The sequence below is a fragment of the Gigantopelta aegis genome, chromosome 6 (genome assembly GCF_016097555.1).
Source record: "Gigantopelta aegis isolate Gae_Host chromosome 6, Gae_host_genome, whole genome shotgun sequence".
NCBI classification, from domain to species: Eukaryota; Metazoa; Mollusca; class Gastropoda; order Neomphalida; family Peltospiridae; genus Gigantopelta; species Gigantopelta aegis.
In genome coordinates, this window is record NC_054704.1 from 34,127,621 (window position 1) to 34,155,133 (window position 27,513).

Below are 27,513 nucleotides of genomic sequence, written 5' to 3' on the forward strand. Positions count from 1 at the left end.
CGACCAACTCCGGGGCAGGAGGGGCGTTTGGGAATTGTTTTATTCGATTCCCAAACTCATTTTATAAATTCCGTAGGGCGATAATCTCCATTTAAATCGAGTAGGACAAAAATCCAAAAGATTAGCCAAGTCACATGTTAATCACGTGATCATTTAAAAATATTTTGGCGCTGTTTACGAAATTAAATATTTTGAATATGCTTAATGTAAATATAAATACATATTGTCACATGTGAATATATATATATATAATATTAGATTAATTTCTTAATGTTTAACAATATATATTTTATTGGAAACTCAGTGAAATATTTTGGTTGACAGGTATTTGAATATAAAGTACGAAACTAATCTACGATAGTTTTACATGTTTTCCCAAACCACCACAGTAACAACAGTGTCACTTTACAGGTGTTATGATCAAGTGATTTTTGTAAATTGTGTCGATTACGTATTGATTACATACATGCTTAATGTCTTGTATAGTGGATTTGTGCCAAACTCTTAATATTCTTCTTGTATAAAATTTATATATACTAATTTTTAAATTGAAAAAAAGAAGAAGTTATTTCTTGAACCCTTTTGTGTCGCGGTCTCTATTAAGTCGCGCCATTTGGGATTTCCCCCATTTTTAAAGTAATACGCCACCTACCGTTTGTTTACATTCTTAGTGTCACAGTTATAGGAAAGACTTCCGAACGTTCCAGCATGCATGCAAATACAATCACTAACCTTAAACCTAAGCCTGAATGCTGGAATGTTCGGTAGTTCATCTACTAATCTATTGTCCGAACCAAACTGTTAACAACTATGAAAAATTACTTTCCTACCTTTAATTGCCGTTATATTTCCTCCAAAGTTTGTCCAGACAGATATCTTGAAAAAAACATTACAATGACACAGATTCCACATACCAGATGATAACTATGTCACCTATATCGACTTCGCTGAGAGCGCACAAGGGCAAAAAGCCTGTAATTTTGTGCCAGTTGCCATTTTGACTTTTTATGGAATATTCTTCAAGAGGGGTGAAAGGATAGGACTTAATCTAACGTCATAACATGTTACAATGTAAAAGCAAATGTGATGACGTCATATTATTTATTTTTTTATTATTATTATTTGTTTAATGATACCACTTGAGATCATTGATTTCATATTAATTGTGTCACATACTTTGGAGGCTTTCACCCCTCTTAAGGAGCATTCCATAAACAAGCAGCATGGCAGACGGCAAAACAACTGCATGTATTTTTCCCTATGCAATCTCAGCAAAGACGATATCAGCGACATCGTCGCAGTCTCTTGTGTGGAATCTGTATATTTTTTGCGATTTGTGTCTGGACAAACTTTGGAGGAAATCTAATGGCAATTAAAGGTAGGAGAGTAATTTTTTGTAGTTGTTAACAATTTGGTTCAGACAATAGGTTTAGGTACTCGAGTACAAGCACATGACGATGTTGATCTGCCTGAGGCATTACAACTATAGCAGATCAGAACAGTTCTGAGGAATTTTGCTCAAAATGGAATTGCGGTCAAAATAACGACTACCATCACATTTCCCCACTACGCCGTAGGTGTGTAAGTAAGCGATTTTGGCACCATGTAAAGGCTTTAAATCAATTGCCTCTACTCTTTAATTGGCTATATGTGACAACTGTTAGTTTTAACAACATTTAAAACTACAGGACACAGGTATTGACATTTCTAATAGGTGAAACATATCGTTCATACCTAATTAGGTTCAAGGCCCTCAACACACTTTCCTTTAACAACAGTCGATTACTAATTGTCATAGACAATAAAGCTGGTAGTTGCATTTGCGTTAAACTGATGGTGAAAATGTAAGTGCCATAAAAATATCCTGGGGAAATGTCTGCCTAATTTTATATTGTGATCTATTTCGAGCTCATGTAGACCAAGAAATACTTACTTTGAAACAATCTTCACTTTGAATTAAAGTAAAAAAGTCTGACATTGTTTTTTTTTTTACCGAGTGGATTCTAGCAGCCAATTTCTAGCAGCCAATTACACTAGCAGATAATTTCAGCAGACATGCATGGTGACTTTCTAAACACCAGACTCCTACTCCTTTCAATTATATCTGTATTTCCCACACTTTTAAACACACTGTTAAGCTAATTATTAGTATTCATTATAACTTCAGGAGGAAAAAATCGCACCCCTCAAAATAATCAGAATTAGAGGCAAGAGACCGAGAGGAATTGCATCCATGAACATAATTAAGTTTGAGGAGTAATGATTTCTGAATTAAATATCTTAAGAATTAATGTTTTGTGTTTTCAAAATAAATATCCTAATTTAACTAATATGATGGTTGTTCTCAAAGATGAAGGAATGGGCGACTGCAAAAAGAAACACCATGAACACAACATTTATCAATTTCTTATGTATTATATGCATATCATGTTGCATTAAAATTCTGAATCATGATAATCTGTTGACTGTTTACGAATAAAGGATTGAAACTTGTTTGTGCTTATTCTGTTTTATTTAAAACAAGTACAAAATTTTAGTCTTCATCGCAGAATGATATGATTTCACCATGGACACAAACCTGTGAACTGAATATGAATTGACATTGTAACAACTATGGTATTGTTATTAAGAATTCTAACTGTAAAATGTCTAATAAAACTCACAAAACAATGTCAGTAGGCTTCTTTGTAAAACATTTAAACTAAAAAGAAATTAAACGTAACAACCACATTTATCATGCTATCATAATATACATGTTATATGTATCTGCAAATTCTCTATTTAAAAAAAAATAAAATAATAATGTCTTAACAGAAAATGTCAACATCTATTAATGATAATAATAATAATAATAATATTTTTTATTTTAAGAGGGTAAACACATTCAGTACAAGGTGACTGGTCTCCCATGAGGCCCTCTCAAATCTATATATGATATTATACATACATACATTCAAAGAAACAACATCAACATACATGTAATATGTATAGCATGAGAAATAATAGCAAATATTATGAATATTTAAATAATATTTAAATCAATTTGTTAAGAAACTTGAGTCGGTGATATTGAGTATTGAGTATACATCATAATTATTTTAATAAATGCATCAAAATTGACAACAAACGTATATCTTAAAATTGATTATTATTTGAATAGTGCTTAAAATAACTGGATTTGAATGAGGCGAGGATTTTATCTTTGAAGGTAGTGTGTTCCACAGTTTAGCTCCTCTGCATAGGGTGGGAAAACGTGATGGTAGTTGTTATTTTAACTGCAAATCTGTTCCGAGCAAAATTCCTCGTAACCGTTCAGACCTGCTATAGGTGTAATGCCTCGGGCAGATTAACCTCACCATGTGCTTGCACTCGAGGTTAATCTTGATGAACTAGAATATTCAGAAGTCTTGCCCAGTTAAAACTTGTATGTGTAGAGAGTCAATAATGTTCCAGTTAAATATGTATGCAGAGTTTCTGCCAGAGGGTAAAACTGGTATGGCGCCATACCCAGATGTTTTGGAAGATTTTATTTTTTAAAGTTAACTTTTTGACAAAATTAATTACTCTTATAGTTATAATTACTGTATGATTTTCTTAACCCTAAACTTAACCCATTTTCTTTCATGGGAAGGCCCCCCATACCCCCGGTTGACTGTAGTTGCATTCAATTCCATAGCGCCACACCCAAAAATGTCTTTCTGGCAGAAACAGTGGTATGTGCTGACAGGTTTCTTCATGTAGTGTGTATTAGTGATTAATATGTAAAATATTTGTTATCAGCGAACTCAAACATTTATCAACTGGTGATATCAAAGCGATCGATTAAATCAAATTAGATGAAAATAAGAACAAAAAAATTTATCCCACATTAGAGAATAATTTTTTTTTTTTTTTTTAAAATTATTTTTCAGATATCTTAAAATCTTTATTAAAATAATATTAAAACATTGATCAGTTCAGAAAAACAAATGCGGCAGGTGAATTTCAGAATGATATTATCCCCGGTTCAACTAAAGGTACAATGTTTTTTGTACCAGATACTGAGGGGCAAAATAAAGTTTAGGTCTGTCCACAAAGTTGACCAACGCACAATGATATGCAATAACCAAGCTTTCCTTTTCTTTCTTTTTCTTTTTTAGGGTTGTTTTGAAGGGTGTGGGAGGGGTGTCGCGCAGCTGCCCTCCTTTAATTTTCAGCCAGCAAGAACTCTATATTATATATATTTGATACTATGGCATTGTTTGGTGTATACATGTAGCTAATTTTGGAAGGAAAATGCACCTGTGGTAAATGTAGTCAACACAAATCTTTATAGTACATGAGGCTGTGTTGTAGAGACAGCAGGAGTCTGGACGTAGGTCAGTGGTAAAGCTCTCGTTTGATGTGCAATCAGTGTAGGAATGGGCTATTTCTCATTCCAGCCAGTACACCACAACTGGTATATCAACGGCTGTAGTATACATGTACTATCCTATCTGTGAGATTGTACATATAAAAGATCTCTTGCTACTAACTAAAAAATGTAGCAGGTTTTCTCTTTAAGACTATATGTCAAAATTACCAAATGTTTGACATCCAGTAGCCAATGATTAATAAATCAATGTGCTCTAGTGGTGTTGTTAAACAAAACAACAACACACCACTAGAGCACATTGATTTATTAATCTTTGGATGTCAAACATTTTGTAATTCCGAGTCTTAGAGAGGATACCTGCTACATTATTCCATCAGTGGCAAGGTATATAATTCCGAGTCTTAGAGAATATACCTATTACATTATTCCATCAGTGGCAAGGTATATAATTCCGAGTCTTAGAGAGGATCCCTGCTACATTATTCCACCAGTGGCAAGGTATATAATTCCGAGTCTTAGAGAGGAAACCTGCTACATTATTCCATCGGTGGCAAGGTATATAATTCCGAGTCTTAGAGAGGATACCTGCTACATTATTCCATCAGTGGCAAGGTATCTTTTATATGCACCATCCCACAGACAGGAAAGCACATACCATGGCCTTTTTAATTTTTGTTTAGAAACAGCAGGTACATGTACATGTAATATATATAATTTGCCTTTGGATGGTAGTTTTGTAACCATATGACCAGTTTATGACTATAAAATTTACTGTGGTCTTTTTATAATTATTGTTTTTTAATTTTATTTTTTCAGAATGGCAAACTGGGATATTTTGGTAGACTCGGCACGTCTAAATAACTCAATAATGCAGTATTTACGAAATACTGGAACATCACTAGAAATGGACAGCCAGTCAGATATGCTGTTTCATACAGCAGGAAACACTAATGCCTCCTTTTGTTCAAGTGACAACATACAGTCTTGTGTGTGTTTGTTAAACCAGGTACATATTGTGTTAGCATGCATACATACTTTAAATTTAAAGGGACACGCCCTAGTTGTTAACCATTACGCCGTTGTTTTTCGCTATTAAACCCATTTTCTCACAAATAAAATTGAACTTTACTTGCATTTTATTATTTAAAATATACATTTCCATTCACCTGAAGTGTTTTTTTGGTAATCCTGGTGTTTGTAATACCACAAGATCATTTTTCGTATTTCTTAAAAACGCACGTGCGTCTGAGAGAAAAAAACGTTGAGCAGACAAGGTCTAATCTATTTTTAGATGGGATCTTCCCGTTTCAACGTCACAGACGTTGGTATACCACGTGACCGTTATCATTTTGGTTTGGTTTGTTTTCTCGTGCACGGTCCGCGCAATCAACATCCGATTTGGTGTCGTTTGCTTGTCGTTCATTTGTGAGGTTTTTCTTCACAGTTCTTGAACATTTTCATTAACAATAAAGTTCAGACAAGTAAGTATCTCAATACAAAACGTTACAAACCCATAAAACCAATAATTTTGCTAAGTCTTACAATATCTGGAGAGGGGATACAACCTGGGGGGGCACAAGCTACTACTAAGTACTACAAAGGCATTTCTGTGCTCCGAGCGACATCTATCGGTGACATCAGAATACTATCTTTCAAAATTATTTCAAGTCATTGGGTCATGGGGGATTTATCGATATAAAACCTGCTTTTTCACTCTATTTTATAAAAACATGATCTAAGTGTGTTACAGTTTTGTAGATTAACCAAAATTAGAATTCATTTTTGCGGGCTGAAACTAGGGCGTGTGACTTCAAAAGTTGTCTGAAAATACATATTGCAGGGCTCGAAATTCAGATCATCTTGTGATGGAAATTTAGAAGAAATAATAACAAACTAAATATCTGATAATGATAAAAATTATCTTCTATAGTCTATCCCATTCGCAAGAAGACAAGTAAAAGTGTTTTTGAACTAACTAAAAACCATCCATTTTTGTGCAATTTTAAAGAATTGGCTGAGTAATTGAAACTATTGTAGAATACTTTTATTTTCATGAGATCAAATTTTCGCCGTAAGCTTACACAAGGTGCTTAGACTACCCCGTACTTTTTTTTCGTAATCCTCAAACTTGTCATAAAAACCGAACCCGAAAACAAAATAGAATTTGAAGGCGCAATGCTAGTGCAAGTTTGATTTAAACATTATTTATTACTGTCAAATTACTCGTGCAGTACAGTTTATGATTGACCAACAGGTAAATAAAACCTTTAGTGTGAAAACCCAATAAGAACTACGAGTATATGCGGTATCGCTACAGCATACAAGCCCAACCCGGATTTATTTTCACTTCCACATTTTAACATACTGTGATGTTTACTTCCGTTGCATTCCGTTGCATTCACTTATGAAAGAAAACCATACAAACCTTCGTATTGTTTATTATCACGTCTCGCTTCGTGATATAAAGTTTTAAGTGTCGCATTGTTACTACTGTAGTCCTGTGCAGTGGAAACTAATGATGTCTCAGATCTGATTGAATGAGACTACATTTAAAAAATAAAAATAAATTAATGTCCAGTTTTCGCCAGGCTTTAATTTCACGTAGAATTTATTTTCACAAATTTTATTCAAACACGAAAAATGCACAAATAAATTCCACGCAAAAATAAAGTATTTTATAGAAATACATACCATAGTTAAAAAAATTTTTTTTATGGTGTTATGGCTGTCATGCATGTTGTTTTTGAGGACTGGTATACTATTAGCTTTTTATTTAATGTATTCTGAAATATGTTTCTCAAATTAAACTTTAATAAGTATGTACATTTTAAAAAATAATTTCCATCTACCTGTATGGTGGAACAGCCCTTTTAAAAGTGGCTAAAAGCAAGATTCCAGCTGGACCTCCAAAATTATAAACAATTTGGCAAACCAATCTTTTTAGGTTTTGTTTTGGGCGTTTTTCGGGGAGGGGGAGGAGTTCCCTTTCATAAGTAAATAAATATATACTCATCATAAGTGATAAAATATTCATTTGTTTTTAATACTGTTAATTGTTGTAATACAGTTTGTATGTAACATGAATTATTTTTTATAACTTAGGTGGTTTTTGTGGAAACTATTATTTTAAAATTTTAATAAGTAACTTTACACTTTATAAGTAACACACCCTAAAGTATGCCAAATGAGCCTATCTGTTGTGTAAATTGACAAATTGATTAAACATGATGTCTGTATGCAAAATGTACATTAAAAAGTTAATTATTTTAATTTACTGGTTTTCTGTTTTATTAACAGTTAAAACTGGTTAAGTGAAGTTTTCACCATGGCCAGTGAATTTTCAAATCCACTGGCTCCATGGCAAGTGAATTAAAAAAATAATTATAGAACCCCTGTAAATAGCCAAAATGATAAATCTATAAAGGGCATGTTATTTTAAAATGAGATTTTTGGCAAATTAATGATGAAATATTACATATTTGCCAAATTATACTTTAATTTGTATTTGCTGATTTGGCGAATGGCAGCATTAACCATGATTACTAAATAGTTTTATTTCTTTGCGGTCACAGGAGTTGCAGGTGCTGGGTTTTCCTGTAATCCAAGAAGACTTGGACGTCGTGATGATTCTCAACAACCTGCATGACATTCTTCGACTTTATCAGAGAAGTGTTCGAGACAGAGAGGAGCTGACTGACAGGTATAATTCTCTCTCTCTCGGATGTCAGACCCATTTGGATGACGGAAGGACTACATGCGCTGAGTGATGGTCATGAAAATATGAATGTTGGGCAAAATATAGATTGTGATATCTGTTGATATCGGTGTGTAACTAATTTATACTAAAGCGATATTCATGGATAATGCCTTTTAAGAATGTGAATTAAATATGATTTTTTGTTATTACAAAAAAGTTTGTTTTGTTTAACAACAACACTAGAGCATATTGATTTATTAATCATCGGCTATTGGATGTCAGTTGTTATTACAAGTTGTACTAGAATAAAACTAATTCTTTTGAAATGAATTATTTTTATTATTGTCATTATTTTTATTTTTTGTTTGTTTGTAGTGACATACTCTAATGGTGCATTATATTTTACTTCATTATTTAGCTTGTTTATTGATAAATCCTCATTCCGTCCATATTTGTTTGGTGCATTAATGTATGATTGCTGTTAAAACCATATATGGATTTATACAAGGGAAAAAGTACTATATCAGAAAGTGATAAAAGATTACCGTACATAACATAACATAATTGGGTAATTGGAAATAATTAACAAAATCTGCATCCTTCAAAGAAATTGCTTGCATTTGCTTGTACCAATGTGTTAAATTATTGTCATGTGTTGAATTTAGTTTCTTATTATATGTTATTTGCCTAATTTGATCAGTACTGTTGAAATTATTTGATTGTCTTTACAGACTTCACAAGACAATAGCTGAAAAGGATCATTTTCAATCTAAAACTAAACGGCTACGAGAAGAGATTGAAACTCTTGATCGTAACGTTGCCCGAGAACAGGAATTGAAGCGACAGCTGACAATACAAAACAAAACCATGAGCCAGAAATTAAAGAAAGAAAAGGACGAGGTTATAACATTATTATGAAAACACTATAAAATGAAAGTGCACATTAGATGTAACAAGAACAGAAAATGTTAGGATGATACACAGGATTTTTTATCTGGACCTTAAAGCAAAGAATTTAAAATTTATTTGATTCAGAAAATTGGCATTCAAATTATAATTACTTCTTCATGCTATTAGTGTCCGTGCATTATTGAAAATAAAGTTTTTTGTGTTTTGCAGAAATATTTTTTGTTCATTGTTCATTTGTGGTTGATATTGGTGAAGAAAATGGTACATTTTGCATTTATTATTAACACTTTGTTGAATAACTATGCACATTAGGGAGTGGTCCTTACAGATTTTTGGGGAGGGGATGTCCATTGATGGAGTGTACATTAAACACTGGTATGCATAATAGGCTGAAAAAAAACAAATCTGTGTGCTAACTACAGTTAGTGTTGAACAGTTATTTCTTTTGTTTGTTTTAGGTTAAGAAACTGCAGTCATTCATTCACAGAGAATCTCAACAAGCAAGTCACCGAGTGAAGAAGCTGGAGAGACAGGTCGTCAAGTTGTCTGATAGACTTCACGATCAAATGAGTGAGAAAAATCCACTCAGAAAATTTGGTGAGTCCGTTTTATTATTAATAAAGGGGCAGGATTTAGCTCAGTCGGTTGAGATGCTTGCGTTGCAGGATCGAACCACCTCGGTGGACCCATTCAATTGGGTTTTTATCGTTCCAACCAGTGCCTCACAACTGGACAAAGGCCATGGTATGTGCTTTCTTGTCTGTGGGAAAGTGCATATAAAAGATCGCTTGCTGCATTAGGAAAAAGGTAGTGGGTTCCCCCTGATGACTACGAGTCGGAATAACCAAATGTTTGCCATCCAATAGCCGGTGATTGATTAATCAATGTGCTCCAGTGGTGGTGTTAAACAAACCAAACTTTTCTTATTAATAATTTTGTAAATGTACCAAATTCCCCACCCTAACACTTTGCCTAAAATAGCAGCTTATTCTTCTTAATTATCCTTTATTTGATGATGACATTTCAAATATGGTGATTGCATTATTGTCACATTTTGTAATTATTTCATAAAAGCTACCTTGATAGTTCACAATTGATAAGAACAAATCCATGCATTTAAAGATTTATAAATACCTAAAATTATTTTTTGTTGTTTTTGCTTCTCTAGAGATTCAGAACTATAATTTAAATCTGGAGAAACTAATCCTAATTTTGACTGTCAGTATGTCTTTTCCCTTAAATAGCATGATGGTGTGAAGCTCATCGTCAATTTAATTATGTTGTGGACATGACGATGCACTGTTCACCGCTATTAGTTTGACGTCACGAAAAGGCTTAGTCTGTAACATCTTTCCAAAGTCATAAAAAGGTTAATGCTTCAAAGTTTTTAGATAAATCAACCATAAAAACATTCCTCACTTTACAATAAGAGACCTGAAAATTGACACAAATCTTCTTTTGTGTAACTAATTTTTCATTTGCGCATATTCAGGATATGATTTACAAATATTGTGAACAATATATATATTGTTTGTTTGTTCTTTACATTGGATATCTTCCCCAAAGATGCTTCAGGTACACAGTTATTTAATAACGTTGTGTTCTAAATGTTTTGTAGGTATTGGTATTGCTAATCCCATACGCACAGATGGCCGAAGATCAACATGGAAAACAGGCCAGAATAAGTATGAAATTTATGCTCCTCTCATATTTAAAAACTATTTTAATGTAACTCGTTAAATTTTTTTAACTGTATGAATTCTTGAGGTCACTATTCATCTCCTTGTCACAGTTTATCTGTAATGTATAATGTGCTCTATTTAAGTACAATAACTAAATGTACTTGCATAGAGTATATAAATGGCATTGTGACGGTACATGCTATTAATTGTTTTAGAGGGCCGTGTGCAGTTCCAATATGCACTTAGCCCAGATGGGCAACTTGTTACGTGATGCCTTTGCACGGCGGTCGTCGAGCTTCTAATACACACCCAGCGCAGGTGTGGAGGCCATGTGGCCAGTAGTTACGTAATAACTCCGGTAGTGCTGTTTATGACCAGGGGATTGCTCGCGGAATGGCGACAGCCAGTCTGGGCGATCTAAGAAAAATATGCCGGCGTGGTGACTGGAAAATTCACATGATACGTGAGGTGCCGCGATGTACCCCCAGGCGATATTCAGATTTTATGACAAATAGCTAGGGTTTTATAGAGATCGGGGTAGAAACATATTGGAAGGCGTCCAGGGGGAACGTTAATCCGTTTGGACTTGGTAATTATATATTTTCTGCTCTGTTGTATAACCTTGATGTGATTGATGTGACTTTAAATATTTTAATACTGTATTATACCAATATTATTTAAATGGTGCTGCCGGTCATCTGACGCAGTAAACTGTAGGCTCACTGTCTAAATAAATATATAAAGCTTAGCCAGTCATCCTAGAGGACCTAGGTAAACTGTAGGTTATTGTCTTTATTGTGATAGGTACCAGTATTAATTCTGTGTTACAAGGTTACTAAATGAGTAGTTAAGGGTTAATTAAAAATTTACCAGTTAGGAATAGAGTTGTAATTCCTTTATTAATTAAGTTCCCCTGGAAGCGTTTCTCAATTATCACACGTTACTGAACGAGTAGTAAGGGTTAATTAAAAATTAACCAGTTAGGAATAGAGTTGTAATTCCTTTATTAATTAAGTTCTCCTGGAAGCGTTTCTCAATTATCACACGTGTGGGTGTTGTGTCACGGTGGAGTGATTAGCATATTGTGTAAACTAGACACCTAGAGATTAACTAATTAAGTGATCAGTTCTGGGTTGTTATTATTTGTTGTTGTTAATTAACTACTGCGGCAGTACATTTGTCAGCGTAGGTTAATACAGATTCCAAAGTGTATTGTGTTTTTGTTGTGTTTTCTAGTGAACTAAACGTGCTATAATAATATATACTTTATATAAGATCTTATCTCTGATCATACCTAGACGAGCCACACGCGGGTATACTGCCCGATACAGAGAGATCTAATAGATATACAATTAGGAGATATATTTGGGACAATCGTGTTTCATTCAGTTACGGGTATTATAGGATCCCCGTGACAGGCATGTTAAACCATATAGTGGTTTACTACATAACCTCTGTGGGTCCCAGTACACTTTTCATTCTAATTGTCCATTTTATTAAAACCATTCTCAAACTGTTGTTGGGTCATCTCATTAATCAGTTATAAACTTATATATAAACTACACTGAATTTGTTAAAGGAGTTTGCTTTTGTAATGAACTTTTTTTATGACTAGCATTTTAAACTTTCAAAAAAAAAAAAAAAAAAAAAGGTCATCACTCTCATCCCTCTTGATAGTGAGACTGATTCATATATATATATTCTTTTTGTTTGGTGTACATTGAAAGTTATTTTTAAAAATGCTGTCGGTGGGTCCATTGGGCTATTTCTCGTTCAGCCCATGCAACCAATCTAATTAAAATTAGCTCCACTATTACATGTGGATCTAACAGCAGCCAGTTGGAGCTCATGTCCACCAATCAAAACCTTACTTGCAGAATCCTGCCAGTGATTTAAAAATAATTTGAAAACATTCCGAATTATCCTGAGGGTATACGATATGTTTCATGTGAATTACGAATGCCTTATTTAGACCAGCAGAACTAATTTTAATCAGATTGCTAACAACACTGCGTAATCCGCAATGTTCAGGTAACATTTCGTCTGTAAATAATAATTTAAATATTGACCAATCACACTTTGCCTTTTATAACGTTATTTGGGAGCATACAAATTCTAAAAATATCGGGTGAGTCTATTTTAGTGGCCGCAGTACAGCGAGCCATACCAATGCGTACGGTGTGGGTTATCAGTCTTCAGTTTTACATTAAAATTTATTTATTTATTTATAAAAAACCCCCACTAAATCAGTCTTCAGTTTTACATTACAAATTATTTATTTTATAAAATAAAACATGTTTTAAGGCATTCGTAATTCACACAAAACATGTCGTATACCCTCAGGATAATTCAGAATGTTTTCAAATTATTTTTAAATCACTGGCAGCATTCTGCAAGTAAGTTTTTGATTGGTGGACATGAGCTCCAACTGGCTGGTGTTAGATCCACATGTAATAGTGGAGCTAATTTTAATTAGATTGCCCATGCAACACAACTGGTATATCAAAGGCAGTCATATGTGCCATCCCTTACTATTACTGGGAATAATGTAGCAAGTTTCCTCTCTGAGACTGTCAAATTACCAAATGTTTTACATCCAATAGCCAATGTAGTTAAACCAAACAAACTTTAACTTTAGCAGCCATTCTTTATGAATCCTGTGTATGATGATGTTTGTTTGTGTACAGACAGGAGCTGGAGCTCCATCAACAGATAGTCTCCAAGTACGAGGAGAGACAGCAGAATCTGTGTGTGGAAATAGCCGAGCTGCGTGACTGTCTCGTTAGCATGGAGAGGGAGCTGCTGTCTGTACTCAATCGCAGTGACAACCCCTTTCGGCTGCACTCACCACAGGTATGTCATCTGTACAGTATTTTGTATTTGGCACTGTGTGAAGTATTTCTTTGGGGGGGGGGGGGGGGGGGGGGGGGTTCTTTCAAATGGTATACTTATGAAATTAATACTCATGTTACATGGATGACAGAAATATTGTTAGTAGTTTTGTTTGAAAATGAGTAGTAACTATAAAAATATTTTGTTAATTTAAAGAAAGCAACAAAATAAGATTTAATTTAATTTTAAAAAATGAGGTTAATTCTTAAAATAGGTCTTTGGTAAATATGATCTGAAATATATTGGCAACATTGAACTTGTATTCATATTCAGAGGACGCTTTAGGTGTAAGAAGGAATCCCCTCAGTGAATCCATTGTCCAATTGGGTTTTTCCCATCCCAACCAGTGCTCCACAACTGGTATATCGAAGTCTATGATGTCTGCTGTCATGTCTTTGGAGAAGTGCATATAAAAAAATGTAGTGGGTTTCTTCTAAAACAGTATATTAAATTTACCAAATATTTGACATCCAGTAACTGATGATAAATCAGTGTGCTCTAGTAGTGTTAAAAAAGAACTACCTTTCATTCCTTTCATTCACTTGGTGTTGCAGTTACAATATTTAGTCATCAACTAATAAATGTATTGGAATGTCATTGAATATAAATATTCTATTCCTTGATTACTGTGTGATTTTTAGCCTCTCTTCCTTTCAGAATAGGCTTGGTGATGTGTCCACATCAACTGATGAAGAACCGGATGACAACGCCTTACCCAACAATTCACCCATTTGTCTAGATGATCTGCAGCCCATGGATGGTGAGCCTGTTACCTGTCTGCATTTATGTCAGTTAACTTGTGTCCAACTCCTATTACAGGCTTCATTAAATTGTTTGGGGGAATTTTAATTTCCCATAATATATTGATGATCACGATAAGACAAAAATGTGCATGAAAACTGTGTTATTGCCCCTTGATATAAAATTTTATATGATATGATACGAGTCAAAATATAACATATAACATCACTGGCTCAGTTGCTTTTGGTAAAACTTTTTTTTGTTCTGTCTTATATAACAAAAAATCCCACATAATATCCCAACCAACCTTAAAGCTTGGGTAGATTTGAAGATTAATACTTTAATTCTTCTTTTCTTTTTTTTCAGAACGTTGCAAGTATACAGAATCTGGTCACAGAGATATTGAAAAGAGAATTAAAAAAACTTGTAACTTACTCAAACAGAAGATGATCTCCTCTCAGCAAAATGGTAAATACAATCAAATTTTTCAAAAAGAAATCTTAATATTATTTTTGTTGCTGGTGTGAATATTTTTTTTTTTTTTTTTTTTTTTTTTTATTATTTGTAACAGTGTTTCTATATCACAACTTGTCAAATACAATCATTTTTATAAGAAATTTTAATATTTATCTGGAATTTTGAACCTTTAATAGTCTGTAAAGTGTTTCTGGATTTTCCTCTGTTTACAATTTTCCATATTCTTCATTCAAAATTTAAGATCTGGTTTTGGCTGATGTTCTGCATACAACCGTAACCCTAGGGCGATCTCAGTACGCGACCACCAATATTAACATTTCTCTTCTTCTTTTTTTGTATCCCACTTTCATCTCTGCTAGTTGCTGAATTGTAAATGTGTATTTGATATCTGTTTAGTTCTTGGTGACTTTATTCTTACTAAGGTATAACCAATGCTAGCTGTGTGATGGATACTACCAGCATGCAGCAGTCTCCACCTAGGACACAACAGCGGTCAGGTAGTGTGAGTAAGGAGACTGACCGGCGGTCAGGTGAGAGGGATAAGTTGTGCAGTCAGATTCAGCAGTATAAGGAGATCATTAGGCAGCAGGAACAACTGATTCAGGTAAGTCAGCTAAACACTGATCATTTGTTTGTCCGTTTGTGTCTGACTGTCTGTCTGTCTATAGTTTTGCGGATGATTGTTTTTTATAATGCCTTGAGATACTAAGCTGACATTTTGTGTATATTTTTATCAATTACTGTTACAGACCAAGGTTGACTTTCATGGCCATTTACCCATTTTTAATAGAGTTATGACCATTGAACTTAGGAGAGAACAACATATTCCGGACTTTTGTTTTCAATGCCTAAAATTGATATTGAGCTGAAATTTTGTATATAGCTTTATCATATACTGTTACAGATCATATTTAACTTTTCATGGTGATTTTCCATTTTTCATAGAGTTATGGCCCTTGACTTAGGAGATACAAAAATTTATTTAATATATAATTACAGTCATTAAAAAGTGTGTTAGGCAGCAACATCTTAATAGTTGCAACAAACTCAGATTAGTCCCTTTAATATCTGTATGGTTCAAAATACAGCTAAACAGCAATGATTATTATGTTACATAAGTTTTAAAATGCAGTGCTATAGCAAGTACAGGGCTTCTAGATTATGGTAGCCCCAATCCCATGGCTAGTGATATTCAATGTTGGGCTAGTAAATAACTACTATTGCCATGCCTGACGGCTAGTGAAAAACAAAATTTTGTAAATATGAATATTCTGACCCCACCCCAACTTCCAATATTAGTGTTTTTAAGCTCTATTTCCATCTTTAGATGACTTATCTGATTATTACTATTAGTTAGTAAAATTGTATTAACTTAAAGTAAAGTAGGGCTAGTAAATATTTAATCATGGCTAGAAAATGTTTTAAATTACTGATCCCATGGTTAGTGGATTTAAAAAAAATTCTAGAAGCCCTTAACTAAAAGCTAATACAGTGATATAACCAGTGATGTAACTAACCACAAATTGTTATCTGTATAATGCTTTAATAGTCAAGAACATAATTATTATTACCAGACAGTACTATAAAAATGTTATTATTCATTGTTGTTTTTACTGATGTTAAATAATTCTTATCTCTGTTTCCTAACACCAGATGTTTTGGTATTGGGCAATAAATTTAATTGATTTCAAATTGAATTGATACAGTTCAAAACAAAGTGATATAAAAGCTAAACTGATTAAAAAGGTGAAATAATAGTCCTTTTTCACTCACTAAAGCTTGTAACTAGTGAAATGTATTTCACTCAGTATATAAACTTTATAATAATTGTAACATGATTAATATCCTCTGTATGTAAAATTATCTTCATCTGTGATTAGTACTGCGTGTTTTTTAATTGCCGTTCTATCACTCTTTTATACATCTATAGCAATCTCTCCGGAACCAGTCTCAGTCTGTTGAAACCAGTTTTCTCCACGAGTCACATCTCCACGGTGAAAAAGAAAGCCTCACGGAAGAGAAACGAAGTTTGTTGCAGGAAAAGGCCAATTTTGAAGAAGAAAGAAGAACATTTTCTGAAGTTGCTGCCACACTAGGAAAAGAGGTTTGTCACTCTTTGTTTTGTTGTTTTTGTTACGAATTTGTTGAGATGTGTTTTTGGTATCGCCTTTAAAGGAAAATCATAATTCAGCAGGACAGGTGCTGGGGTAATTGAGAATATTTTTGTTTAATAGTAATTGGTAATGCCTTTTAATCAGCCACTTTATGTAAATGTGCACTGTAATCTCATTAAACAAACATTCTATTTCTTTTCAGCAGTGACATAATAGAATTCTTTATAGTTTGTGTGTGAACTGTTTTACGAAGTTGCATTGTTATGTTGTCAAGTTGTTATTTTTATGTAATTTCTAATTATAATCATGATGAAATTCTCAATTGATTTCTCTTTGCTAGAATCGGTATCCGTGCTGGAGAGGTATACAGTACTGCATGTTTGACTATTTTAGTTACGACATGCTGTAGACATTTTTTGCACCAGTTTACAAAATTGTATATCTGCATTAAACATTTTCATGAACCAGGCATGATTTGTGATCCTATGCATGCAGTCAGTTTTATTCCACATTAACCTATAGTTGGATTTTTGCAGTAACCTGTCTTAAGAAATCCACAATTGTAATGTGAATGTTTATCTGATTTACCATTTTTATAGATTTACCATAATTAAAATAAGTTTCTATGATGGAAGCTTATTTCTTTAAAATAATTGTACCTTTATTAGCTTTGCTGCACTGATAATATGAAAGTGATTTCATATAGAAAATGTTATTTAGAATGTCTTTACTTTCCTTGACATTTCCACCCATATCTTTCAAATAATAATGTATTGAGTGCATTGTTAAGTAAAACATGTCTTCCTTCCTGCATATTCAATTCTGATGAAATAATTTTTTTTATATTTCTTTTAAAATGTTCATTATGAATGTTTTGTTGTTAGTATCTTTGAATAAATGCATGTGTATTGTTAATGTATTTATGAACATGCATCATGATTTAGTATGTGCTGTCTTGTTTGGTGAACAATCTCTTGTGAATAATCTTAAGAGAAAAGTAACACTTACATTTTCAATATTCAGTAATCATGTCTAATCAGGTGAGCAGAAAATATTACAAACACCTAGTTATTTTCTAATAAAATAACAATTGTTACATAAAATTTATTTGCCAAATCAAAATAAAATTAACCAATTGTTTTTATATGCAAGTCTGATGGGTCATATTATGGTATGGCGTTGTCCGTACATCCGTCTGTTGACTTTTTCTTGTCCAGACCATATCTTGCATGCAGATGCATACAGGGCCATCAAACCTCACATGTAGGAACAACTTGGGATGGCGGTGTGTCACATACAATTACTAGGTCACTGTGATACAAATAAATCAGATTCATTGCTAATACTAATACTAATGGACACAATATTTCCAGAATTTGTTACTCACTTGTCCTGTCCAGTATACAATTCAGTACTGACAATACATATGCTAATTTCTTGGCGGTTCTGTATTGTTAACATTACATACATAAACTGTTTCTCTGCCAATATAAATGTGTCACCAGAGCACCCATGGTAAACAAAATTTCACTTTTTAATAAAGGACAATAACTTCTTTAATCAGACAGCACCTTCTCCAATGGATACAGTATCATCAGTAGTTGGTTCTAAACAAACTGTTTATCCATCCCATTGCAAAAATTTTACATAATTAGAATTGAATCATACTGTAACATATTTATTAATATCTAGGGTTTTCCATCAAACTCCTAACGGGCATATCATGTACCTATGTACCTCACCGGTAATCTTGTTTAAAGTTTTAATTTACAAAGTTGGCAAATGCCAGAGCTAACTTGGTAATATTGATGAATACATTATTTGTTCAGTTATGCTATATTTGTTCTCAAATCAAGCATAAAAAAGGGAGAAGCAAGAGTCAAAGAAAATTTTTTTAGGTTTTTTTTAGAGCTAGCAAATGTTTTGATTTCATTTTATTATTATTTTTTTATGATTTTAAATTTATTTTATATTATTATTTTATTTGTATTTATTTATCTGATTTTATTAATTTATGTCATAATTATATTATTACTGTATTTTCTCCCCTCCCTCCATTATCAGGGTGTTTAAAAAAGTAAAAGTTTATTTGTAAATGAGCCCAGATGTACCAACCCTGATCACAATAAGTAGAAATAAAAATGCAAGTTTGCTCAAAGTTCACCTGCTGTAATAATGAATAAAACTAGTAGCATGAAATTAACACTACTGGTGAAATTAGCAAGATTCCTTCAAAGCAAAGAAACAAATAAAACAAATTGTTTGTAATTTGATGTGGGCTGCGTTTCTTTGATATATAACCAAGACTAAACCAAAATGATGTCCATTTCTGAAGCTACAGGTGCAGCTTATATTGGGGACAAAAGCAGCACGCAACTGCAAATTTCTTTCATGGACAACATGTTAATTGTTCAACTGTACAAATTTCTTTCTCTCATTGATTTATAAATAGTTGTAATGTACATTGTTGACAACTTTAACTATCTAGAGTATGTAACAAAATAATTAATTGACAACTACCAAGGTTTGAATTGAACCCAAAAAACTTTTAATTCAGTAATCTGACATATATCACAATTTACATGCATAATGGAAGATGTTATAAAACAAATAGATCTGGAGATTATATAGAACTCTGTATAAAATTTGAGAACACAATGTTCAAAACTATAGAAGTTTTAATTTTCTTCTTTTAAACATTTTGATAAAGGGTATTTTGATGTGAAATATCTATGTAGTAATTAAATGGCTGAGACCAGGTTAAAATTTTATTTGTGACTATTTGGTTGATAGTCGTACAAGTATTTTGTCTTACCATATTAAATCTTAAGTGGTGGTATTATTTGATTAATATTTAGTTTGTTTATTACAGAAGGAGCGGGTGGAGCTGTTCATGGAGCAGTATAAGAACCTTGATGCTTACAGTGCATCTGACGACAGTGCTTTTGAAAGTTTACATCACGGTAATTAGTCGGAAACCTCACTGGTTTATGGCTGTCACAGGGCTATGTTTCTAGACTCCAATAATCAGCAACGTTCCCCAAAGGCTATGTCATTTTCATATTCCCAATTTTGGACTAAAATTCTCAATCTGAATGTAGAGAATTCCTTGTTTATTATTATATAAAGATATATTTTTAAAACTATAGGTAAGACTTTTAAATTCTATTTAGCTTAATAAGATATTTTTAAAATGAAACTAAAAATTCCAATATTTTTTGTAAAACAATGTAAAAATTCCAAAAGTCAAAGCCATGTACATCAAGTTAAATTTTAGAAATAAAACCCTCTGCCATTTGGATTGTATTGATAGTCGTATTGTGGTATGACATTGTCCATTTATCCATCTATCGATCTGTACATCTGTCTATAAACTTTTCTTTTCGGGGACAAATCTTTCTTATCAATTCATATAGGATCATCAAACCTTGTATGCAAGTACAAATTGGGATGGTGGTGTGTTGTATACCATAACTAGGTCACCATGACATACTTTTCATGGATTTCTGCACATTAAAGGAAATTATTTTCTGTACTGGGCTATATCTTCTTTGTCAATTGATATAGGATCATCACATCTTGCATGTAAGTACATGTACAATTTGGGATGACATTGAGTTGCGTACCATTACTATGTCACTGCAAACTACTTTTCATGATGCTAGATAATAATACACCTGCTATTGTTAGGTCACCCATACCTGCTTTTCATTGTAGTAAGTAACTGATCTTTTATCACATAATTTGTCTAGATTCTGATTATCCTTGGAAAGTGTTGTTCAGCCTTTGAAGAAGTCAAAACGGTTTACTTTCCCGGAAGAATACATGAACTGTAAATGTGTCACTATTGTACCCATGCAACAGAACTGTTCCCTTTATAATAAAGAACAATAACTTCATTAATCAGACAGCAGCTTCTCAAATGGGTACAGTTAATCCACCCCATTGCACAAATTTCACATAACTACATGTATAATCCAGTTCATTGATATATGTTCTTTTCTGTCAAACTCCTGACAGGTGTATCATGTACCTCACTAGTACTTGTGTTTAGAGATGAAAAATCTCAATTTGTTTTTCATATTTTTGTGCCATCTGAAAAATGTTCCTACCCTTGTCCCTAGATGAAATGTGAACAATAACACACCACCACTACCCACTTTACTTTTCAAGACCCAGTAAAGTCGTCTAAATTGTTTGGTCATTTTCATCTATGCTTTTTGAAACGTTAATGTTTGTTTTGTTTAAAGACACCACTAGAGCACATTATGTATTAATCATCATTCTTTGGATGTCAAACATTTGGTAATTTTGACATATAGTCTTAGAGACAAAACCTGCTACATGTTTTTAATGGTAGCATGGGATCTTTTATATGCACCATCCCATAGGCAGGATAGCTATGCTTTTGGAGTGCTTTAATGTTAGCTATCCTATAATAAAGGTGTTTTCCTCTTGTTTATTTAAAAATTAGGTTCCTCCCACCGGGTGAGAATGTTACCAGCGACTCCTGTGTACTCGCACTCTTGTAGGACGAAGACTCCAACCACCAGTGAGTTATACAGATCGCTAGGCATTACACCGTGCACGTCCTCGGCTGTCAAGAAGCTACGCAAGGCGACCAGCGATGAGTCTGTGATGGCTGCCGTCTCGAGGAAGTCAAGCACGTCCAGTCGAAACAGCATGCCGTCGGATTGCACATCCAGTCGACACAGCATGCCGTCAGATTTCACATCCTGTGTGTCTTCATCACTGCAGATGGACGCCATGAAGAGAGCCTTGTTTCAGAGTGCTTCTAAAGTCACTGGGCGAAGTGACTTCAATGATAATGGTTCATGACAGGTCTTACTAAGTGAAGATGAGATGGGCCAAATTTCCAAAGTCTGTTTATGTCGCGTGTGAACTACATAAAATTACAATGCAAAAACACCTGCGTTTAAGATAAAACGGCTTTGTAAATTCGGCTCTATGTGTTCAAAGTAAAACTAATACATCTTGGTCAGAGAAAAACCCAAAATGAAAACATTAATTGCATAATGACTGTTAATTGGGAAAACCATTAAGAATGTTGGTTAAAGCCGAACTTTCTGCACAGGGCTTTAACTGTTACTTAAAACCTGATTGATATTGCGTCTCAAAAGCTAGATATTGAACAAATGGCCTTAACATTGATAGCAGCTCTCTGTGGTGAATAGATTTCATGAAATGTATGATAAACTTCAATTTGTATTTGGCTAACAGTTGGTTAAAGTTTGGATGTGAAATGGAAATCAAAGAATTTGTTTACTCTATTTAATCCGACCTATTGAAAAGTCCGTCCCTTTATCAAATGGATTTAATGATATATTTTTTTTATATGGATGTATTATATCGAAATTACAGAAACAACTACACAAAGGTTCGAAAATGCCATATTTTGTGGGGGGTTTTCATTCTGACTGGATATGTACTCCAGCCCATAACTGTTTGAACTATGTGTAGTGTTTGTGATATTTTTCACTTTTGTATTATTTGTTCCTTGACTTTATTTGCAAATACAGTATATGCCTATTATTTTGACAACGATTTTTTTTGTTGTGAAATATTCAACCGTAATACCTTTTTTTCTGTGTTGAATGCTTTAGTGGATGTGGAAGCAGCTTTATGCAGCTTTTTGGTGTTGGGTATTTAAGTGACTGTATCTAGTAGGCAGCATTACATGATATCTATGCATATATGTTTTGTACTTGGGATAAAACTACATATGTGTTGCCTTCATTTTCTGTTTATTTGTCAGTCAGATTATATTTGTTTTGATACACTGCCATATTTCATGTACTGGGGGATAAGCCTGATTTCCCAGTTTTATGGAACTTACTAGCTGATATTATAACTAACTACAGTCAAACTTCGATAACTCAATCTTGAAGGAGACGAGGAAATAGTTCGAGTTTCAGGGAATTTGAGTTTTCGAAATTAATATATAAGAGTTCAAATTTGAAACTGCATTGCAGCTAGTTGCAGCATTGCAGCTGGTTTATTTCACTTAATATTGTAAGAAGCGTGCGCTTCGCTGCCTACCTCTGAACTCTAAAAACTATGCATCCCCAGTTGAAAGGCGAATTAATATATCGGCCACCTCAACCCACGCCACCCCATCTCATCCCACCCCACTCCAGCTGTTGGTATCTTCAACGCCTGTCGTACATTCATTTTGTGTATATTGTAAAAGTAAGTAAATAAAACAAAAAGAATCACCCAGATGAATTTGAAATATATGCTTAATAATATAGGCTACATTTTATTTCATGACGAAAAATGAAGGCAGTTACATACATATATAAATAACAAAAAGTAATGTTGACGTATTTTGCAGATGTCAAAACATGGCGGAACATAACTAGCAAATAAATAAGCATTTGTTTTACACAAAATTATTTACGCTTCACACCTCTACTTTCTTTCTCCAATCTGGCCACCCACTCTCCTTCCCCAGACTGCTCGATCTGTGACGTATCAATTTTTAACATAACTATATGACTGGTAACTGATAAACATTAACTGATACATAAATAGAAAAGCTAAAGTATGACACGATTCACACCTTTGAGAGCAAAAACAAATGGCGCTAACAATTATTACAAATGCTCTTTGAAGTTAACCAGACTGTGTCTGTAATTAAGTATTACGTAGCGAGGCTCTCCACCACGGACAAACACCGACTACCAAACATAGGATCATTTCGATCCGTTTAGTCAGTGATCTATTATTCTGTAATTATCACCCTAATCTTCGACAGTTAAGACCACCTGAGATAGGCGCGCTTCGCTTGTTTGACATATGATTGACAATACATTCGTCTTTAAATACTATCGGCAACGACAGTTTGATCAATCCACACGCGTCGAGTTTTAGAGGTTCATACTCTATTAAATCCTTTATGGCGGGACCAAAGAATTAAGTCGAGAGATCGAGGTTATCGAGATATCGAAGTTTGAGTTTTCGAAGGTCGTTATTACTAGTTTGTATAGCAACTCAGCCGGGACCGTTGCTTCAGATCGAGAGAACGATGTTTTCGAGAGATCGAAGGTGGAGTGATCGAAGTTTGACTGTATATCAGTACATATTGTACTCTAAGCAGGTCAGTACATGTACATATGCTAAACTAAGCAGGTCAGTACATGTACATATGCTACGGTAAGCAGGTCAGTACATGTACATATGCTACGCTAAGCAGGTCAGTACATATGCTAAGTACATCTGTTCGAAGGTTTTGTTTTATGGTTTATAATATTATGCAATGTTAATCATTTTTGTACATTCTAATTTTGTCATTCATCTTTTCAAGATCTCTACATGTATATAACGGTTTTTGATTTTGTAATTGTACAAACCTCATTCCTTCCAATAATATATTATGTAACTGATCTCAAATGTATGGGTACATAAATGGAAAGAAAACCCATTTTATTATTAATTTTCATAACAATATTTAATATTTTAGGGTTTTGTTCTTAAAATGAACCAGAAAAGAGTTAAAGTAAATGAGATTTAAAATGATACCAATTTTTAATTACAATATGCATGCATTTTGTTGTACAATTGTCAGTGGACCTAGTTTTCCCCCATCCTAACCAGTGCCAAATAGCCAGTACATCAAAGGTCATTGTGTGTATTGTTGTACATGCGAATGTGCATATATTATATAGACAATAACTTACAGTTACGAGGAATTACGGATTATCTGTCCCGAGAGAAATTAATGTTGTCAGTCACTCACTAAAGCTCGTGACTGACATCATTAATTTCACAAGGGACAGATAATCCGTAATTCCGAGAATCGAGTGGGTTATTGTATTTATTACCCATAAGTATAAATAGTTTAGAACGTAAACTTTAAACTACTTACATGACACAAATTATATAATATACAAGACATGAAAGTCTGAGGAAACTCATGACGTCATGAAAGAAAAGAAATGACGTCAAAAGCTATCTTTAGGTACTCAAATCAAATGTAAGCAAGAGAGGTCACATTCGTAATGAACTGATGTTTTTAGTGGGAAGTGAATGAACTACAAACAAATTAGTTTTATTTTAAAATTATTTATCTAAACATTCACTGTTTGTAAAATCTCATCAATGAAAGACTTGACAGTCGAGGAAACCAATGACGTCACCATCGGGACGTCATTGGGGAAAGATAGCTTCTATCTTTCCCTAGAGAAATATAGAAAATATATTCACCCACATCACACTGCTCATATGGGTAATAAAATTTATTATCCCATAATATTCTGCTTTATTGGTAGAAGTAATCTTATGTTGCAGCTGTGTGTGTCTCCTCTCTCTCTCTATCAACCAAATGTCGAAGTAACTCTATGTTAGGCACCAAACAGCCATACGTTAAAGTGACGGACCCTAGTTTTTAAACACTACAACATATTTTTCACTATTAAGAGTTGTTTTTCATAAGTTAAATTAGACGTTTCTTCCATTGTTTTGTTTAAAATATCTATTTCCGTACATTTCCAAGTGGGGGTTTTTCTAAGTGTTTTTGGTCATCCTGGTTTTGTAATACATGTACCTTTAAATACATTTTTCACAATTCTTAAACTACACATGTCTGAGAAGTTAGTTATTGAGTCGAGCTCAAGTCTATGTTTAGATGGTATTCCCTATTTAAACAACACAGACTTTTAGTTTCACTACTTTATCCAAGTTTATTACATGTTTGTAGATTAACTTGGTGTCCATTTTCACGGGTTGAAACTAGGGTCTGCACCTTTAAATGTGTTGAGGTATCATTAAATAAATATTCCTTTCTTTTCTGTAGAACTATAGTTGATTTTTACTTTGTTTTGATCCTGTTAAAACCAGAGTAGTTTTGTTTACTTCAAGCGGATCTAGCGCTAAATTATTGTACACAAATTTAAGTGCCTGTAATTTATGTGATATCATTTTTAGTACATACAGCTTCTGGCTCGTACTTTATTTGAAACTTGATGGTTAGTACCATCTTTAATGGCGTGTTCAAGGAGTAGCTTGCTATTACAGTATTTGCCCATGTGATGAATGTTGGTATTGTTGTGTTACATTAAGATGACACCAATGCATTAAACTCAAGTGGTGTGTGATCACTGGAATGTCGTGCTTTCGTTTACCTTTGAGACACCCAATAGCCGATGTGTATTTCTGTGCTGGGGTGTCGTTAAACATTCATTCATTCATTCATTTACTTTTTGGTGAAAGTAATAATGTAAATTATGGTAAACGGATAAGTAATCTTGATTTGTTGTTACTAGCTGTAGAATGTAATATCCAGTGATGATTGTGTTCTTAAATGGTGCATTGTTCGTTACATATATTTTGCACTTGTATCAGTTGCCTGTCTTATATTTGTATTATTTGAACCCCTAAGAAAAAAAGTGTCTTAGTTACTTTTTCATGTTTTAGAAAAAAAGGCATTATATAATGTTGGTGTGTGAACCATTACATTTGATTGAAACGCTGAGTGAAGCCACTTCTGTTCTTTTGGGGTCATGCTTTGCTTTGCCACAAACTAAGACAGAAGTATTTTCGTGCCATTAATAGATTCTGTACATGTATATGTTACACCAATAAAATTTGTATAAATGTTACCTTTATACATTTATAATAAAAATGACTGAATAATGGTTTCATCATAGTTTAAACATTTTGTTATTGTACATGTTTTCATTAACATTTAACAGCAGAATACAGTTGAAAATATTCAAATTATCATGAGATCCATTTCTCAGATGTTTAATAACTGTTGATGGTAGCTTGGTGGTAGAACATCATCTGAGGTGTGATACACATACAGACATTAGCCTGCGTAGCAATTAACCCAGAAAAATAATGTTTAATAACTGTTGATGGTAGCTTGGTGGTAGAACATCATCTGAGGTGTGATACACATACAGACATTAGCCTGCGTAGCAATTAACCCGGAAAAATAATGTTTAATAACTTGATGGTAGCTTGGTGGTAGAACATCATCTGAGGTGTGATACACATACAGACATTAGCCTGCGTAGCAATTAACCCAGAAAAATAATGTTTAATAACTGTTGATGGTAGCTTGGTGGTAGAACATCATCTGAGGTGTGATACACATACAGACATTAGCCTGCGTAGCAATTAACCCAGAAAAATAATGTTTAATAACTGTTGATGGTAGCTTGGTGGTAGAACATCATCTGAGGTGTGATACACATACAGACATTAGCCTGCGTAGCAATTAACCCAGAAAAATTATGTTTAATAACTGTTGATGGTAGCTTGGTGGTAGAACATCATCTGAGGTGTGATACACATACAGACATTAGCCTGCATAGCAATTAACCTGGAAAAATAATGTTTACCTTTCTGTCTCAGAAGAAGAGGGGTGGGACATAGCCCAATGGTAAAGTGCTCACTTGATGCATGGTCAGTTTGGGAACGATCCCCGTTGGTGGGCCCATTGGGCCATTTCCCGTTCCAGCCAGTGCACCATGACTGATATATCAAAGGCTGTGTATGTGCTATTCTGTCTGTGGGATGGTGCATATAAAAGATCCCTTGCTACAAATGGAAAAATGTAGTGGGTTTCCTCTCTAACACTATGTCAAAATTACCAAATGTTTGACATCCAACAGCCAATGA

The 27,513-nt window shown here is 33.7% G+C and overlaps 1 protein-coding gene across 1 annotated transcript; it reads left to right on the forward strand.

The window, feature by feature from the left end:
- Positions 1-387: 387 nt before the first annotated feature.
- Positions 388-26,522, forward strand: LOC121375002 (afadin- and alpha-actinin-binding protein A-like). The gene is made up of 13 exons (XM_041502194.1): positions 388-411; positions 5,171-5,360; positions 7,927-8,054; positions 8,783-8,951; positions 9,419-9,557; positions 10,579-10,645; positions 13,330-13,495; positions 14,192-14,294; positions 14,642-14,743; positions 15,175-15,356; positions 16,683-16,856; positions 19,739-19,829; positions 21,341-26,522. Exons 2-13 carry the CDS (start codon positions 5,172-5,174, stop codon positions 21,703-21,705), a joined length of 1,875 nt encoding a protein of 624 aa, XP_041358128.1. The 5' UTR covers positions 388-411; position 5,171; the 3' UTR covers positions 21,706-26,522.
- The last annotated feature ends 991 nt before the right edge of the window (positions 26,523-27,513 follow it).